We start from the raw sequence: 18,073 nt of genomic DNA, 5'->3' as shown, positions 1-18,073 counted from the left end.
TACTGCGAGCGTCTTTTTTGATGATATATTAACACATCATTCAATCGATGAAAATTGATAAATGATAACAATGTTATATTAATATGGAGAGGAGTCCTCTTCTATGTAAATACCGTGCATCACACTATGTTTTATCTATTTTCTGCTGGGAAATTTTCCACTTCTTGCTTAAAACTACCAAGAGGTACATCGATACGTAAATCTTAAAATTTCTAATGAAAGTTTGATAAAATTTCAATGCCAAAGTACATTAAGCGACAACATTAAGTATGGTAATATGTCGAATTGCATGATTTTTCTTGTGCATTATTTCTCCTTGCGCATTTTTTACTTTGGTTAATATTATACTTTTTATTTTATACATTAAACGTGAAATTTATTAATATCTTCAAACCATAGAGTAATTCAATACTTATACAAGTCAACCAGTATAATTGAACAATGTAATCAAGAAAAAGACTTATACTATTTTTGCTTCGTATGTAAATAACAATGGAAAATTTATGATTAATTGCTTTACTTTGCATTTCTATTATTTTAAAAAGAATATTTTGCTTTGTATATTATATGTTTTATTCTCCATACTTTTTTCTTTCATGCTTCAACACAAAGTGTTCAGATCTTCTTATTCATAATATGAATATCTTTTAAATGTAAAAAGTGAAGAACGAGAAAAGTAAAAGAACAGAGAAAATGAGTATGAGAAAAAAATGGTGTAAAAAGATAGCTGTTCCATTACTTAAGGTACTATATTATAATTAATTTTACTTTGCTCGAACCGATTTTTTGTAATATTTAGTGATGTATACGGAAACGTACTTTACACTAATTTTATTTTACCTGAATTTCATTTGTGCCATTTACGATGCCCTGGAATTGATCTTATTTTGTGTTATGTCTTGTGAAATATAAATATGCAACGTACTTGTGTAACGTATCTGAGTGGAAATTTCATTTGTTTTAAATTCGATTAAAAATGACTTGTGAAAAATGCAAATTCAGGCATGACTTTGAATAAGTAATAAAAAATTTTTATTTTAAAAAGTGCATTTAGTGTGTTGTCAAATGCACACAAGTATACAGGATATCCTGCATATATGTATTAGCGAACACTGAATGAGAAAGCAATTATCGTGGAAAAACAAAACGAAAATAAATCATATGATATTTTCGACTTTTTCTTCGTTTTCACGTTGAGTTTGTGAATCTACACAAATGGAATGTGTCATATCTCTTTTTCAATTACGACTAAAAAGAATTAGAAAAGAATGAATAGTTCAGGGAAGACTACATTATCTATACCATTATGTTTCAATACCATATAGTTTTGTAAGGATAATTTATTTGTTAGACCACTTTAATACTCAAATTTCTCTTCCGTTTTCCCTATTTTTATCACGAACTTAATTTCCTCGATAAAGAAGTAAAACTCGAAGAAATTTCATTCTTTATTTTCACTTGTTTTTTCATAACGTTTCATCCAGTACACGCTAATACTATACAATATGGAACACCCTGCATAGCACATTTTTAAGAATATTTATAAGAACATTGCTGTAACCAAAGAAAAAAAAATATATTTCTCAACGCATAAATATTTAATAAATTAAATGAAAATGCTTATGTAAATATAATATAACGATTGTGTGTCAATTTGTTAAAATTTATTTAAATCCAAGTATATGTCTACACAGAAATATAAATCTATTAAAAAAAGGAACTAGTATAAAAAGTTAATTTCTTCCATTTTATCTAATATCTTATTATTCAGTTTGCACTGAAATTTTTGAAATTGATTATAACCACTTTCTTTAAGAAATATGCTTAATTTACCAAAATGATAATTTGTAAGCATAAGGAAATATACAATAATGTATACATTGCACTAAACTTAAATAATTCATCTATTTCCTACACGTTTACACAATTTATATTTATTATAAAGTGATTATAATTCTGTTATAAATATTCATAGCAATAATGTATCATTTTTGCAATAATGTAAAATATAAACTTTACATTTTAAGAAAAGGTTTAATTTTAAATTAAAAAAGGGAAACTAAATCTCATGTGAACCTCTTCTTTTATGTAGTGCCCTTCTTTTATGTTGACTCAAATACAGGAACTCATAATGAATATAAAAAATATGTATAGCTAAGAAAATAGGAAATATACTGTTTCATTTGAAATTTAATTTTTCACAAATAACATTCTTAGCACAAAGTAGGGAGAAAAATAATTGTACAATCATACAAAAATATACAATTGAAGTAGTTGAGTGTTTTGAAAATTATATTTGCAAAAATATAAAAAACATTAAAAATGTATAAAATACATATCCACTCAATACGTTTCCCAAGAAATTGCTATTTTTGGAATTTATTTAATGCAAAACGTACTGCATTTATTTATTAACGTAACATCATTAAATAAATATTCTAATATTTTACTTCTACTTTTTCAATGTTCTTCTTATTATTGCGCATCTGTACGATAAATGAATATTTATGTTGTATCTATATAATTGATATCGTCATTTATATCATTTTAAAGGAATGTACAAAACTAAATTCCTATACGCGTAATCTGCATAGAAAAAGCTATTAATATACAATAATAAAATGTAAGATTTTCACAAGTGACAAATTTCCTTGATTACATTTATTTTATATTATAAAACAAAAGGTATTGTGCTCTTTTCATGTAATAAGGTGATAAAGGTCGTCATCATTTCAAAGTAGCTTGTTTCTCATCCAAAAATCACTTGATTTTAAAAAAAAAAGGTTCATATAATTACATCATACATATGTTATACGAATACATTGTTTTATTGTCATTTTGAAACTATGTATATCTCACTGTATCTCTCACAATTAGATAGAAATTTTATACCATAAAGAATCGATGTACGATTGACCTTTATGGATATTACAGAAAGCCTTAATCGACTTCAGAAAGTTCATATTTAATCATAAAGAGCATAAGCAGCCTGTTACATATCGCATATCACATTAAATGTATACATACTCAAATAATATCTATTGAACATATGTATGCGTGCCCTTTATCATCAGAAAATCATAGTGAACCATTTCAGATGCTCATGTTCATAAAATGTATTTATTCAAACACAACATGACTCAATCGTTATATGCTTACTTCTTTATTTCATATAAAATCACTCAAGCCCTAAAAATTCTAAATCAATTTCAGAAGTTTCTCCTTTCACAGCTTGCATTATGCTACACAGCAACATCAAACTACTGTACTTTGAACAATCTAAAAGCCTTGCGAGCTAGACAAACGCATTTCAAATATATTTGGCGCCAATACTAAACGTTTCTTCTTTTCATTGGGAAATGTTTAATAAAGAAATTCATTGTATGAACATATTTCCTAAAATGTATCGTATAAGTGTGTCGCCTCGTAAATATTGAATGTACATTAAAATGTTCGAAAGAGGACAAGGTGGACGATAAAATAATTATTCTCTCGATTTGCGGTTGTAACGCGTTCGAAAGCGTACGAAAGAATTGAACGTTGCGTTTAGGATAAAGGAAAGGAAGACATGTATTATCACGTGCATATATAATAGGTGACGAAATGAATTTTGGCATGGAAATTTTTATCCATATATTTGGCGAACAGAGGAACGGTACGGATAAAATATATGGGATCAAACATGTTTATATTGGGTGGCCGAAACTTATCTAGTCATTACGCTAAGAGTAAGATAAACCCACGCATATTGTACATATGCGAATATAGATAAAGATAAAAATATAAATATAAATTGCAAATATAAATATGAATATAAATATGAATATAAATATAAATACATATATATATACATATAAATATATGAATATAAATAAATACAAAAATAAAGGTATAGTAAAATAATAATGCAGCCACCGCGAACCACCCTGACTGAACGTGTCTAGCCACATTTTAATAACATTCAGAGAATACCAATTATTGTCGATTTAACTTTGTGTGATTATCGATATTGCTTTTTTCTATTTTTTTCAAAATGTGAAATCAAATTCAGTTTCTCATCGGTTTCTATATGTTATCTGTATTTGTATGATACCTCTGTTGAGTTCAAAATTGCGAGCGTATTATTCGCAAGAAATATTCTAAAGATTATTAATAATAGTGTTATAAAAAGTGCTACATTTCATTCTACGTAACGTATATGTAAAACGCATAAAGAACAAATTATATTCAAACTGTTATAGCACACCGACAACTGAAAAGAGAAAAAAGAGATGTATTAAAAAAAAAAGACACTATCAGCGCATCACAAATTAGAAAGTTAAATAATATACGCAGTTTCTTATGATTGCTTGTACAATAAAAGAAAAATGTATGCAGGGTGTCCCACGGTTTCCCCGCAAAAATCAGACTCCACGTGGTTCTACGGAAACTAAGAGGAATGTATTATACGAATTTGGACCCGTATAAATTGTTCTAGTTAAAAGATTGTAACGTTGATACTTTTGTTTTGAGGGAGAGACTGATGAACGCGCGGAGGATGTTTCGACGAGAAAAATCTGCGACGCTCTGTATACGTGCATGCATATACATAAAACTGCAAAAAGTTCACGATGCGAATTAGTATTCATACGTGATAGCAATCGCTTCCCCCCCGAATGTAAATTGTACAAAGCACCTCGGCGACGCTGCGTTTGAACAATTCGTGCGAAAGGGAAGCAACGGCTTGTCTTTTTATTATGCATTTTACTTTCTTCATTTGCCGTGAATGAAGAATCCCGTCGATTTAAAACGATTGTTATACAAACAAACTCAAATACAATGTATTCCGATTAAAACGCTCGTATTGTAGTAGATAGGAGGCGCTCGTGTGCTCGAGAAGGACGAACGATAGTTTCTATCTCGGGGAGTAACCGGACGTTCGAAATTATTTGTTAAACACGGTTCGAAAAAGAATACGCGAGAGAACGCGAACAAATCTGAAATAGATAACAGAAAGATAATTTATAACTTTTATATGAAGTCGAAAATTGAAATTCGTCGTTGAAACGTTCGATGGTGAAAAATAAAAGCGTTTGTCCGTTTTTATTTATCGAAATATATATAGATATATATATATATATCGTTAGACTTTTATCGGCTAACGTAAAAACAAGTTACGATTAATCGTTACACGATGGAAGGCGTAAATTCTAAAATAATTTCGTGGAAAACTTTGATCCTGATTGGAGGCGCATATAATTAGAGTTTACCGCTTTCATTGTATGGACAAAAAAGCAATGAGCCTGATATACCAGTTTAAGCTAAATTAAGTCACACACACACACACACACACACACACACACACATACACACACACACACACACACACACAGAGACACATAGTATACGTTTAAGTATCGATGTTTTATTGATTACAATTAATTTTAACGCATAAGAATATGTAAATTATTGTCGTGGGTAGCTAATTTAAGTTAATACAAAAGTATGTGTTAGGTCACCGTGTTAATTTCGAACAAGATTTTTGTATGGAAAGGGGAGGAAGTCAATTTTCGATGTAGGAACGTTTAATTTCATTGTGTATCACTGATCGTGCTAAGTCAGTGCGTACGACGAACACATACACACACACGCGATATTACCTTAAATCGTTGATATAAGATTAATCTAAACGCAACCATTTGTAACGTCGATACGTGATATAAAATATACGTTATACATAAATAGAGCTTACGCTGTAGCTTCGTCAGTCATGAGATACGCTACAAGATATATCGTGACTATCTTTATCAATATTTGTGAATGTATTATAAGTTACAAATTATAAATGAGCTACTGAATGTGTACATGGTAATATTATACTAGTCCATATTAAGATAATAAAATGTAATTTTGAATTCAAATTCTAAATGTACATCCAAATCGCTGCTTCATATATATATACATATGTATATCCGCATTTCATTTTCAATGATAAAAAGAAACAGATGAGTCGCACATCAATTTGAAGAAAATATACACAATTTGATTAATTCAGATTTATTTTTTACTTATTTATGATAGAACACGGGAATTTATTTGAACCAGGCGCGTAGGATTTCACAATTTCATTTCTTTAAGTATGTTTCAAATTGATTCGAATTCTATTATTGAAAATTAATTATACATTCTGTTATATTAAATCAATATGTAATCCAATTTTTATATTTAAATTATATTACTAGATTATATTCTATTTTTCATAATATTGCAACGCATTTCAAATTTAAACTATAACCATAGACTATATCGTAGCAAGATACACAACCGTACACGAGAAAAACACTAGCACCACTGATCGAGTTGTTGTGGCCAGTCTCTGATATGCGTAACCAATGAAGTAATCTGGTATATTTTCTGGATACGAAATAGTGCTTCTAAAATGCAATATGTCTACCTCGCAGGAGAAGAGCCTGTTAATTAATAACTTTTTCGAATACCTGTACAAAATTGTTAACTACATGAAAGTTCCTTTCTAATTTAGTGATTTGCCAGTTGTTTGATATGTAAAATGAGCTTTTCCGTGAAAAAAACAGGTGGTAGAATGTGGCATGAAGCGCGAAAACAGGAAAAGAAAATCCGTGGGATGCTAGTAGATTATCGTCGTCGAGCTGAACGTCGACGTGATTATTATGAAAAAATCGTAAGAAATCAAATCGCACAAATAATTCTCCCATAAATTTTATTGAACCTGCGAACGTTCAATACGACGTATCCTTCTCGTAGTGAAATTACTGTATTCTTTTGTCTCCCTTTTAATTGTTAACCTTAAACTCTTTTTTTAATTCCTCGCAATGCTTATAATTATTAATAATTGTTTAGAGATATAAATGAAACGAATTGCGTAACGTTCCTAACTATATTTCCCCTTTTTACGGTATAGATATCTACATGCATGCAATGTCATGTATATGTAATAAATATATGTAGAGGAATGTAGATGTGTACGTGTGTGTACATATCAATACCCGAAACAAAAAAAGAAAATTTTTTTATAATTTAAATAATATTAATACACCTGTATGTTCACTCTTTTAAATATACATTTATTTGCATGTATTTACATATATACAAATTTGTTATTTAGAAATCAGATCCTACGCAATTTTTGCAACTTCACGGAAGGCCATGTAAAATACATTTGGATCCAGCGATCGCTACAGCTGGTGACAGTCCTGCAAATATGTAAGTCGTTTTACTGATATTCATTATGCATATGTATCTGTACAATATTGATACTTGATATACTTTTCACAAAATTGTGTTGTCCTTTATATACATGTATAAATTATTGAGATTATTGCATTATTATGGTATAAATCAGATATATGTGTGTATGAAGAAATTAATATATTAATTATTGAAAAATTAATATAACTCGGTCAAATAAGTAAAATTATTTAAAATTATCTAATAAACAACACGAATATGTTATATTAACAGGATGCCATGGCAAGGAAATGAAGACAATCTTATTGACCGATTCGATGTACGTGCTCATCTCGATTGGATACCAGAAGCACCAGACTCTATTGATGTAGATATTGCACTTACTAGTGAAGATAGACATATCAATTATGAACGTTATCGTATAATTGTTCAAAATGAATTTTTAGGAGGTAGGAAAGCATATTAACTTTAAGACTTAACAGATTTGAAACATTCTCCGAGCTTTTATTTAATCTTTATTTTAAATTATATTATAAATGATACGTTTTATGGTTGTAGTAACGGAAGAAAAATTTTTACACCAAATACATTTGGAAGAACAATTTGGCTCATCGACAAAATTAGATTCTGCTAGAGATAAAAAGAAATCTTGTAATAATGTAGCTATTGGATACAATTATGAAACGGAAGAACCAATACCTGAAACGGTAAAATCATTGGATACTGTTGTATCCGATGAAAAAGCAGATGATGAAGACAGTGATATTGATTTAGGTACATATTTTATACTGTATAAATAACTGCTGCATTTTTATATGCACCAGATACATCATGAATTACATAAATTCAATGTCTTTTTAGACATTTGCGTAGATGTATCTCAAATAGAACCATCACAAGCACATGAAATGAATTTAGTAGCTCAAAAATATGGACTTTTGGGAGCTGATTATTTCAGCTTCCTGACACAAGACTTTGAAGAAGCCGAAACATTAAGACAAGCACGTAAACAAGAAGAAGAGAAAGCTATGTATTCGGTAAAAATCATTGACTACGTTCATTTAAATATGTTTCATGTTATTACTTCTTTTATTCATTAAATAATTTGCTTTCTTTACATTCTTTTCTATTATTATTTCGTCTTTTCTGATACACTATACTTCAACACATACTGTTTCACTATTGTACATCTTATGTTAAATTATATATCAGATTTGTGTTACAGGGTAGAAGATCACGTAGAGAAAGACGTGCATTTAGGGAAAAAAAGATGATTGGTCGAGTAATGAGTCCACCTAGGTAGTTATTTTTGTATTAAGAACAAAATTATCTTTAAAATATTTATTTAATTACTAGTATATTACTCGCATCGTATTTATTAGCGATTTATTTAATTAGATAAAAAGTTTAGAAAATATTTATAATGTTTGGTGTTTTACTCGTTTACATTTAGTTACGCTGCTAGAGAAAGTCCTGAGTACAATCCCTATAGAAAATCTTCGTCCAAGTCACGGTCAAGATCAGTATCACCTGTAAATGCAGGACAAATAACGTATATTACAAGTTTTGGTGGTGAAGAAGAGACTCATGGAAGTTCGTCTCACATTACATCCTCCCATTCAAGAAAAATCAATTATTCTCATCTTAGACGTAGAAGATCAGACAGTCCAACACTTAACGAGCGAACGATCAATAGAAAACATTCAAAATCAAGGTCTAGAAGTTGTTCCCGGTCTGTGAATAAATCTAAATCGTACAGAAATCGTGATAGAAAGCGTAGTACGTCAAAAATAAGGTAACATTATAATCTGCACATGTTTGTACAAGATGTTTCTTTTAATGCAATGCAACGTAATTGTTTCCAAGATATATAGATACTTCGTACTGTTATTTGTATCATTAACTCGTATAATTTTCAGATCAAGAAGAACACATTCAAGACATAGAAAAATAACGAGATCAAGAACAAGAAGTCGTTCGAGACGATCACGAACCCGAAGTGATTCTAGATCACGGTACAGAAGTTTTACTAGATCTCGTTCACGCACTACTTCAAGGTCCAAGACCAGATCTAGATCGCGCTCACGACCGAAAAGATCCAGAAGTTCATCTTCGAGCAGTATATCGAGATCAAAGTCAAGATCGAGATCAAGATCCAAATCGCACAACAGAAGCCACTCGAGAGATAGTTATCGTCGAAGGCATTACTCGCCATCAAAGTCGGTGTCTAAATCTCGATCGAGGTCCAAATCTCAATCCAGATCTAGATCAAGATCAAGAAGTCAATCCAGATGCAAACGATCTCGTAGCATCGAAAATAAAGCGCCAACACTGCCAAGGTACAATATGCGTTTCCGCAAAAGATAGAAAATTTTCATATCATTTATTGATCCTTTAAATTATAACGATATCAGATACTACGGCCGACGCGGAAAATCGTCAAGTTTAGAATTAGAATTATCAGACAGCGAGGAAAAAGCCTCTACGACAACACCAAAACCAACGGTTACTAATACCCCGAGCATGTAAGTTTAATAATAATTAGAATGCATTTTACGTTAAATTTACCTTACACTCTTTACCTTGCATTCGGCGAGATTTAGGTATTTGAAGTAATTAAACTTGAAAAATCTTAACTAATTAAAATGTTTCAGGAACAAGCCAAAAGCAGGGTTAAGTACAAATTCTGGTGGCGGACACAAAGTCAGTAAGAACCATAACGCTTACTTAGTCACTTAAAGCACAGAGAATAAAAGACAGTATATATGCTCTTTATATATAACTACCCTCTCAACGAAGAACCTCGACAAGTGCTACTTGTTTTCATTCTGTTGGATAAGGCTTTTAAATTATATTCGTTACGTTTCACACATAATGTTACCGCATTTCGCTTTCTTATTAGATGTTCAATGATACAAAGCCACGAAGAATTTGAATTTTGTGCAATTTTTAATGCGAAATAATTAAAATTTTCTTGATAAAAAAATGTAGTTAAGTAAACATGGTAAAAGTACTTAAAACAAAATTGAACTTACGATATATCATGTGTTAATACTCGAAAAATGGATTCAATGGAGTTTGTTAAAAATGTTTTTTGTGAAACATATCTCTTCTTCTCAAGTTGGCTGTTAACGTTATCAGAATGAAAACATCAAATTTTTTGTGGTGTGATTTATTCGTTTCGTAGAAATAGCAATACCAGAGAATCTTTTTTTTATATAGGATATACTTAATATTAATTTTTCTATATATAGTAGCATAATGTATTTTAACAATTTTAATATAAATTTTGTCGTGTAATAACTCCTAAAATAATACAAAGTATCCAAATATTGGCGGATTAATAGCGCAGATATATTACTTTTTAATGTTATTAAAGAAATTTAAATATATCTAAAGTAGCATAAAATTTATATTAAATGTTTAAAAACATTATGCTTTACTATATATCTGTAATAGGAAAAATCTTCTAGTAATTGGTAACAGAATTTTAAGAGTTACATTTTTCAGTCACTGAAAATCACACCCCAAGAGCGGCTTAAGAAGAAAATGCAAGCCTTGCTAAATAGGCAGTGTGAGTAAAATTTATCATTTAAAATAATTTTTAATGGGCATTGTATCAGTGTAAGATTACAATTACATTTTAGATAAAGCTGATAAGAAGGCTGAACAACTTAGGATTGAGAAAATGGAGCAACAAAGACAAGATCGAGAAGATGAAATTCGAGAAATGTCCTTGAAGTTACGTCGAAAGTATGCCAATAAAAATTAGATATCTTTATTCTTTTTTTTTAGATATCATTATGTATGTTAATTTCTAATAACTTTTAGACAAAGGGAGCGTAGACATCGTTACGAAGGTCACAGTTCTGATTCACATTCCTCTGTATCACGTACACCAAGTCCCGGTCGTAGTCCACGAATTATTCGTCGAGAAAGAAAAGACAGAGATATGAGAGATTTCGAAAACGATCGTGAACGGGAAAGGGATAGGGAGCGTGATAGACGCGACGATCGTGAAAAGTTTAGAACCGAATCTCGTAGAAGATACAGAGATTCGCCACTTCGTTCTCTAAGTCCAAGAAATAGCCGGTAAAACTTCAATTGATCTTTTATGTCATATTACAGGACAAACCAAATGAAGTGCTACAACTTTTTCTGCTGCGAAATCACTACAGAGATATCGTATTGTACAACAATTAATAACACTTTATCTGGTCTGTCTTATATGTTCAGAGGATAAAGGTACTTATTAATTTTGAAAAATTATTATTTTAGAGGCCTAGTCGATTATTGACAACAAAAGAAGTGCACGGTTAATCTTCCACTTGGAGGGCTTAAAATGTTATTAGATACTTCCTGTATCGCATTCCTTCCGTAAAATGCAACAATTGCTTTAAGAAATGCGACAAAAAAAGATATGATTATAATTTACAATTAACATTATTATTAATATTGTTTAATCTTACACTGTAAGAAAATAAATGCAGTTGTTTATTTACGAGTCTTAACATTGAACTTTATATTTCATACTTGTAGATAATCGCGTCTAGTTCTACGTAACATTAAATTGCAGTTTATATAAATTTGTTTTGATTGTAGATAAGAGGAGCAATGGGGAGAAGAAGTACAGTTTTGTTAGTCTTTTTTAACCGTTCAACTCGATCTCAGAAATATGAAACTGATCGTTTTTTATATATTAATAAAATATTTCTTTAGCAGAGATATATGAAACAATAAATTATTCTATAAACGTCCATGGAAATAATAAGAAATGACTAAACATAGAATTATTTATTATCAATGTATGCAATTAATTTTAATTGCGTGTACATCCTTCCTCTTTTTTTGATATGGCATTTTTAATAGACAAAATAAATTGAACGAAACTTCCAGCAAGTTCTTGTTGCGATGTTAATAAATTAATACAGTAATTGCATTTAGTCATTCTCGCGTGTGAACTTTTGCATGAACAAACAGTTATTAAAATTTATTTTTTTATCAGCTCGTGCATATGGAAGCCCGTGGGAGAAAGAGAGAGAGGGCACGGCCTTGTTTCGTACTATACCTCGAATCTGTTAATAACTAATATGGCGGAATAGGTAGATGTTGACTTTTGCCAGTTCCGGATTTCTCGGATTTAGACGTTTCTACACCGTAGAATTTCAAGAAGAATACAAGTTAGCCGTAACATATTTATATCATTATCGGTAACGCGTTGTAATTATCACTGAGGTCACGTGTTGTGTGTACTTAATTGTACCGAGTATTATTAACAAATAAGTGCGTATATCGCTCATTAGAGCAACTCTACTTGGTAAACAACTGTATTTCCCGATTCTCAAACGTGAATGTATTATAATCGTCATACAGGAAACCAAGAGACACACGATCATTTAAATTATTTTGATTTTAAATAAAGATAATACGACTTACGTAATGAGAGTGTTAATATCAATTTTATATGTTCCATCGAGGGGTTAAGAGGTGCGTTTATACTATACGAAATTTAGTGTATTGGAAAACATTTTGTAACTGTATTAAGTACATAAGGTTTACGAGGAATGATATGTACTTAATAACGCATATTCGTTGCTAGTTTTATTCGTTTCGATATCTATATGTACATGTATATTTATCAAAACGTATCTTTTATTACCATTTTTATGTGCATACATTTTGAACTTCAAAGTTAAGGCTGTCGTGCAACGATGCATTTTGAGAAGTTTCGAATCGATTTAATTTTACGTTAAAGATTATAATTGAAAATCGAGATTTCGTTCTAAATATATACCGCGAGCTTGTTTCGTTACACGCGAGGCGTACAATTATAAATCTGAATGTAGTGCTCTCTTTCAATTAATTCAACAGTTGAGTAAATCTTTCAGAAACATGTGTGATTCGACTAAAAAAATGAAAGATTCAAGTGTTAAGAACAATGTGAAAAATGAACCGACAGAACAGTTATGTCGGAAAGAAAGTGCCGACAAGAGAGAGTCAATGTTGAAAAGTACAAACGAAGATGTACAACGTGCAATCGAAGGCTTGAAAGAGATACCGGACGAGGAGCTTCAAGAATTTCTTGACGACGAAGATTTCATGCAGGGTTTGGATGTCGTCGACGCTTGGGAAGGTGACGAAGAAAAGGGACGAGAAGTTGAACTTAAAACTGCCCATATCAAAGACCAAGAACAGAAACGTCCGTCTAGGTAGCATCAATAACATTGAATTGATATTATTATAGCTATTTGTTAGTCCTTATATGTTAATTTGTTATGCAAAAATATATTGCATAATAATTATAGATTGTTATAAAGTGTTGTACAGTAACATGAAAATATCTTGTAAAATCACAATTTACACGGATTAGTTGTAGTATACTAGTGTCGTATTGTACATGTTAAAATGATTTATGTAACAAAATTTGTGTTTTTTTCTTTGAATAATTCATATGAATAGAGAGCGCTTAGGAACTTTATTTGGCAAAGATCATAATATCGATAATTAGTAATGTATTGGAAAGAATGATTGCAAGCCTACTTATAGGGAGAGACATCGACGTGATTACAAAGGATCTAATCGTGAAAGACCAAAGAGAGAAGAGAAAAAGCATGAAGAAATCCGTCGTGATCCCTCGAAAAGCACAAAGGATATAGAGAGGGATAAAATACGTACAAAAAGAGACAATGAAAGTAAACTCTTGGCAGAGAAGGAGAAAGCTATCAAGCACTTGTTAGACTCTGATAATGTTGTACCACCGGGTACAGAAACTGAAGCGATTCAAAGCATTACGGAAAGGCAGAATATGGAACAAGCACAAATGCATGGCCGTAGAAGCCGAGAACGACGTAGAAGTGTAGAACGTCAAAGGGGGAGCTCGTTACGACGTAGGACACCGGACAGAATTCGAGTGAATTCTCCTCGTCGAAAGTCTCCGTTATTATTGAGCCCGGAACGTAGAAGTCCTTTCAAAATAAGCAACGAAAGACACAGGAGCCCGCTAAGGTTTAGTCCTGACAAGAGGAGAAGCCCAAGATTTAATTGTGTACGCAGAAGTCCCTTTGGATTCAGTCCGGAACGCAGAAGAAGTCCAATCAGACGGCTTAGTTGGGAACGAAGGACAAGCACAGATAGAAGATGGAGCGCAGAGCGACATAGAAGACGTACAAATATTCATGAACGGTGAGAAGACAATCAATTCTTCAACCATACATTATGCTATTTAAGTTCTGTACACACTACAGGGACAAAGAATTGTTCCTTGTGTCAATCTTTTTTTGTAAAACAGATTCAGATGAAAGTTTGATGTAACATATATTTTTATATTCTCGTTAAAGAATTATATAATAAAATTTTTGTGTTAAAACTTGTATTTATGTTAATAAACTATTTTAATCGAAACTTTAAATTGTCAAAGCCGGAGGAGTCGATCTCGTGATCGGCAACGAAGTCGCAGCATGGAACGTCTTAGACGAAAAGCGAGCCGTTCACCGATTGGCAGACGTTACAGTCCTCGTCGTCGAAGTCGGACAAGAAGTAGATCAATGGAACGGCGAAGGAAACGATCACCCTTCATCAACGAACTTAACAGACAACTAAGAAACGAAGCAATAATGACGTCGCACATGAATACTGGATACACGCATACCGCGCCTATGGAAGGTATACCACCCATGATGAACAACGTGTATCAACCAGAAGGTGAACCAAGGCCTCCGTTACCAATGCCACCCTATATACATCAGTCTGGATTAGCACCACCGATGCAACCACCGAACGTACCCCCTGGTGGCCCGCCATTCATGAATTTTGAGAATTCGTCCCAGCCAATGAACTTCGATCCTGTACCGATGCACCCGTTACCTCAGACCGAATACGTTTCCGGTCCAGTGATGTATAATCAGTCAAACACCGGCGCGATTCAACCACCGCATCGACCGCCGCTTCTTCCGGCACCGGTTTCTCCGCCGCAACACGAACCTTCAGCATCCACAGTGGAACACGTGCAACCCTACAACTCGTCGCATGGCATCCCACCTGCGCGTCAATCACCGATTCAAAACTTCGATTTTACGAATAAATCTAAGGACAACCAAAGCTACAGAGAGCGTAGATTTACGGACTCTTACAACGGCTACCACGCTTCGCAAGAAGAACGGCTAAAGACCCCTGAACCGCCAGTCATCTCTGATACAAAAGTAATTTTGTTACATTATAACAAAACGTTTTTCCATACAATATATTCGTATACACACGTATTTTATTCTGTGTTATAGAAACAAGAAATATTACTTCAGAATTAACGAGTAATATTTTTTAGTGCCTTTTCACACGGCGTGCAGTTAAAATCTTTTTTACTATTGTACATATCGAAAACATTTGTAATGTTTGCTTTATAAATTAATTTTACAGCAATTTGAAAAAACGAGTTTATCCAGTCTACTGGAAGCATCTGTTTCCGCTAAAGGTGCGAATATACATTTTTATCTAGATACCGTTCGAACTTAATAGTATTTAAGTACCTCTTTTAAGCTATATTTACATATATATTTACATAATAAATGAAAATTAATTGTTTGTATTTCATTTTTATACACTTTTTAGATTCAGCTAGTCTACCAGTTTTATATCCAGGTAAGAATATTTTATTTTATTGTTTTTTCGCAATTATCACCGAACAAAGTTTGAACCCTATTTACTCTAATGCAGTGCTACGAGGAGAAACGTTATTACATTAATTCTATACGTAATTTTGTTTCTGTTTCACGATAGGATTCAAACCTGAAATATTACGTCACTGTGAACATGCTCTGCGCGAACTTCCTATGGAAGATCCTCGTTTAAAAATGAAAGGCCGTTTTTTCTACGATCCAACAAAGGAGAATGTGAAAAATGAGCAGAACGTGTATTCGTCGAATTCCATACTTTTGCAAAAAAGCAAAAGCAAAATATATTGGGACGAAGAAGAAGGTGGACAACATTTGATTTCCAGTTTAAAACAGAACGTTCAAATGCATCAGAAAATTTGTCAAACTGACGAACTGGAGACAAGCACGAAATTTGTTCAAGCAAGTGTTACTATGATAGATTTCGAAGTACAAGTATATCCCCAGGACCTGCAGCATGCTGTTAAAGAAGAAAAAAGACCCATCATGGATCGTTTAGATTGGAATGTACGCGAAACGTTTGATTACACACCGAAATTTCGGGAAGCTGACGACTTAAGATGGAGTTTAAGTAATTCTTCGCAAAAACGAACTTGGAGTAGAAATGTGTCACCCTCTAGAAGGCTAGACGATCGTGAACATCGCATAGATTCTTCCTTAGATCATAGTTCTAGAAATATAAAATTAGACTCTCCGATAAGAAGTCGAGACAGTTTCTCTGGTCACAAAGGCTCTGTACGGGATCATTATGTACGTGAAAGATACTCCCCTAATTATAGGCACTCATTAGATGAACGTGATGATTTTCACGAAAACCGAAGTGATCATAGTCGTGGTGAGAGCCCCATGATGTTGGAGGATTCTGCGGAGGAACTAGAATTGGAACATACATTCCAAAGAGGAACAGATTGGCATGGAAGAGGAAAGATGTCGAGAGGTAGATCAAGCCCACTAATCAAGCCGCATGTGTACAGAGGGAAGCATTCTGGTGGAAGATCTTACCGTGGACGTGGAGGTTTCCGTGGGAAATTCTAAACTTATTTGTGTAAAGCACAAGTTCAAACTGTAGAATCATATAATCAAATATATCAATATATAAAAAAAGGAGAGAAGAATTATTATCTATTCTTGACAAAATTTGAAACGAAGAACACGAATTTATTAATTTGTGTTACTTGAAATGCAAATTTTTCTACCGCATTATCCCAGAAATTATTATTAAAATGCACTTTGAATACAGATTCATTTTCAACTTTATACGTAGAAATTGATAAAACCTGTATACAGGCAAACACTTTTTGCACAGGTAGAATAACATTCTATTTGAACATGCGAATTATAAAAGCAAAAAAGTTCCATAAGAATTCATGCATAAAGTTTGCAATGTAAGAATTTAATGTGACAATACAGACGGTACAGAAGTGACTACTATTTATATCATTGAATTATAAATTAAATGCTAATGTGTGATAAACAAAAAATTCACTCATTATGCAGTTTATAATTAATTTTTTTATTCAATGATCATTTAAATAATGGTAATAAGTTTTGGTCTAACATTACATTGTTTTCTCATCTATAAATTATGAACAGAATATTTACATCATAAATATTGCATGAACAAACTATTTTCGGGGGTGCAAACTAAAGTATTGTTCACTAACTAGTATGTTTAATTAACATGCAAGATAATATATATATGTGTCAAATGGAGAATTAAAATACAGAATAATTTTCTGTATCTTTAATCATTCATCTTCATTCCATTGAAATGCACATGAAATACGCGTTTAAAAATTATTTAACAATTTCAAAGTCATGTTTTAAGCCTTAAAATTTCTCCTTAAAATTTAAGGCATGATACATATTACAGATATACATATGTTGTATATATAGGATAAAAAAAATTTAAAACATGTGTAGTATCTTCATCAATATATATATATATATATCGTGGTGTCTGTACATATATATTTATATTTAGATCTCCTTAGGTATGATTTTAAATTTAAGTGAAAGGGATATCGAGTAAAACACTATCATCTTTGTTCTAATTACATGTATATATTTTTCTTAAGAGATTAAGGAAATAAATATCATAAAAGTAAAAATATTTCTAGGCTCAACATTTCCATAATCGTGTTATACAATTTATTAGTAACAATTTAAATGCTCATGTATAAATATAGAATCATTATATG

At 31.8% G+C, this 18,073-nt stretch overlaps 2 protein-coding genes across 7 annotated transcripts; both read left to right on the top strand.

Annotated features, from left to right (window-relative positions):
• The first annotated feature begins 6,392 nt into the window (after window positions 1-6,392).
• LOC143427510 (CLK4-associating serine/arginine rich protein) lies at window positions 6,393-11,708 on the top strand. 2 transcript variants are annotated; one of them, XM_076901723.1, is made up of 14 exons: window positions 6,393-6,679; window positions 7,124-7,221; window positions 7,480-7,655; window positions 7,765-7,980; window positions 8,068-8,243; window positions 8,432-8,505; window positions 8,660-9,001; window positions 9,126-9,545; window positions 9,621-9,731; window positions 9,861-9,909; window positions 10,717-10,780; window positions 10,854-10,959; window positions 11,038-11,298; window positions 11,485-11,708. In XM_076901723.1, exons 1-14 carry the CDS (start codon window positions 6,548-6,550, stop codon window positions 11,501-11,503), a joined length of 2,244 nt encoding a protein of 747 aa, XP_076757838.1. In that variant the 5' UTR covers window positions 6,393-6,547; the 3' UTR covers window positions 11,504-11,708. The 2 variants fall into 2 exon arrangements, with proteins under 2 accessions (XP_076757838.1, XP_076757839.1); XM_076901724.1 differs by lacking the exons at window positions 11,038-11,298; window positions 11,485-11,708 and having other exon boundaries at window positions 9,861-9,913.
• Window positions 11,709-12,298: 590 nt separating this feature from the next.
• On the top strand, window positions 12,299-17,456 carry LOC143427509 (uncharacterized). 5 transcript variants are annotated; one of them, XM_076901718.1, is made up of 7 exons: window positions 12,299-12,416; window positions 13,095-13,415; window positions 13,753-14,388; window positions 14,624-15,404; window positions 15,619-15,673; window positions 15,811-15,840; window positions 15,979-17,456. In XM_076901718.1, exons 1-7 carry the CDS (start codon window positions 12,313-12,315, stop codon window positions 16,905-16,907), a joined length of 2,856 nt encoding a protein of 951 aa, XP_076757833.1. In that variant the 5' UTR covers window positions 12,299-12,312; the 3' UTR covers window positions 16,908-17,456. The 5 variants fall into 5 exon arrangements, with proteins under 5 accessions (XP_076757833.1, XP_076757834.1, XP_076757835.1 ...); XM_076901719.1 differs by having other exon boundaries at window positions 12,299-12,386; window positions 15,979-17,455; XM_076901720.1 differs by having other exon boundaries at window positions 12,304-12,693; window positions 15,979-17,453.
• Window positions 17,457-18,073: the final 617 nt, after the last annotated feature.

This window comes from Xylocopa sonorina, chromosome 9 (genome assembly GCF_050948175.1).
Source record: "Xylocopa sonorina isolate GNS202 chromosome 9, iyXylSono1_principal, whole genome shotgun sequence".
Lineage (NCBI taxonomy): Eukaryota > Metazoa > Arthropoda > Insecta > Hymenoptera > Apidae > Xylocopa > Xylocopa sonorina.
This window is presented reverse-complemented; position numbering and strand designations above follow the sequence as displayed.

Coding starts and splice junctions, on each gene's coding strand:
- LOC143427509 (XM_076901718.1), top strand. CDS start 12,313: ATGTTGACTTTTGCCAGTTCCGGATTTCTCGGATTTAGACGTTTCTAC. Junction 13,416..13,752: donor GAACAGAAACGTCCGTCTAG/GTAGCATCAATA, acceptor GCCTACTTATAG/GGAGAGACATCGACGTGATT. Junction 15,405..15,618: donor CAGTCATCTCTGATACAAAA/GTAATTTTGTTA, acceptor TTAATTTTACAG/CAATTTGAAAAAACGAGTTT.
- LOC143427510 (XM_076901723.1), top strand. CDS start 6,548: ATGAGCTTTTCCGTGAAAAAAACAGGTGGTAGAATGTGGCATGAAGCG. Junction 9,002..9,125: donor CGTAGTACGTCAAAAATAAG/GTAACATTATAA, acceptor TATAATTTTCAG/ATCAAGAAGAACACATTCAA. Junction 9,546..9,620: donor AAAGCGCCAACACTGCCAAG/GTACAATATGCG, acceptor TAACGATATCAG/ATACTACGGCCGACGCGGAA.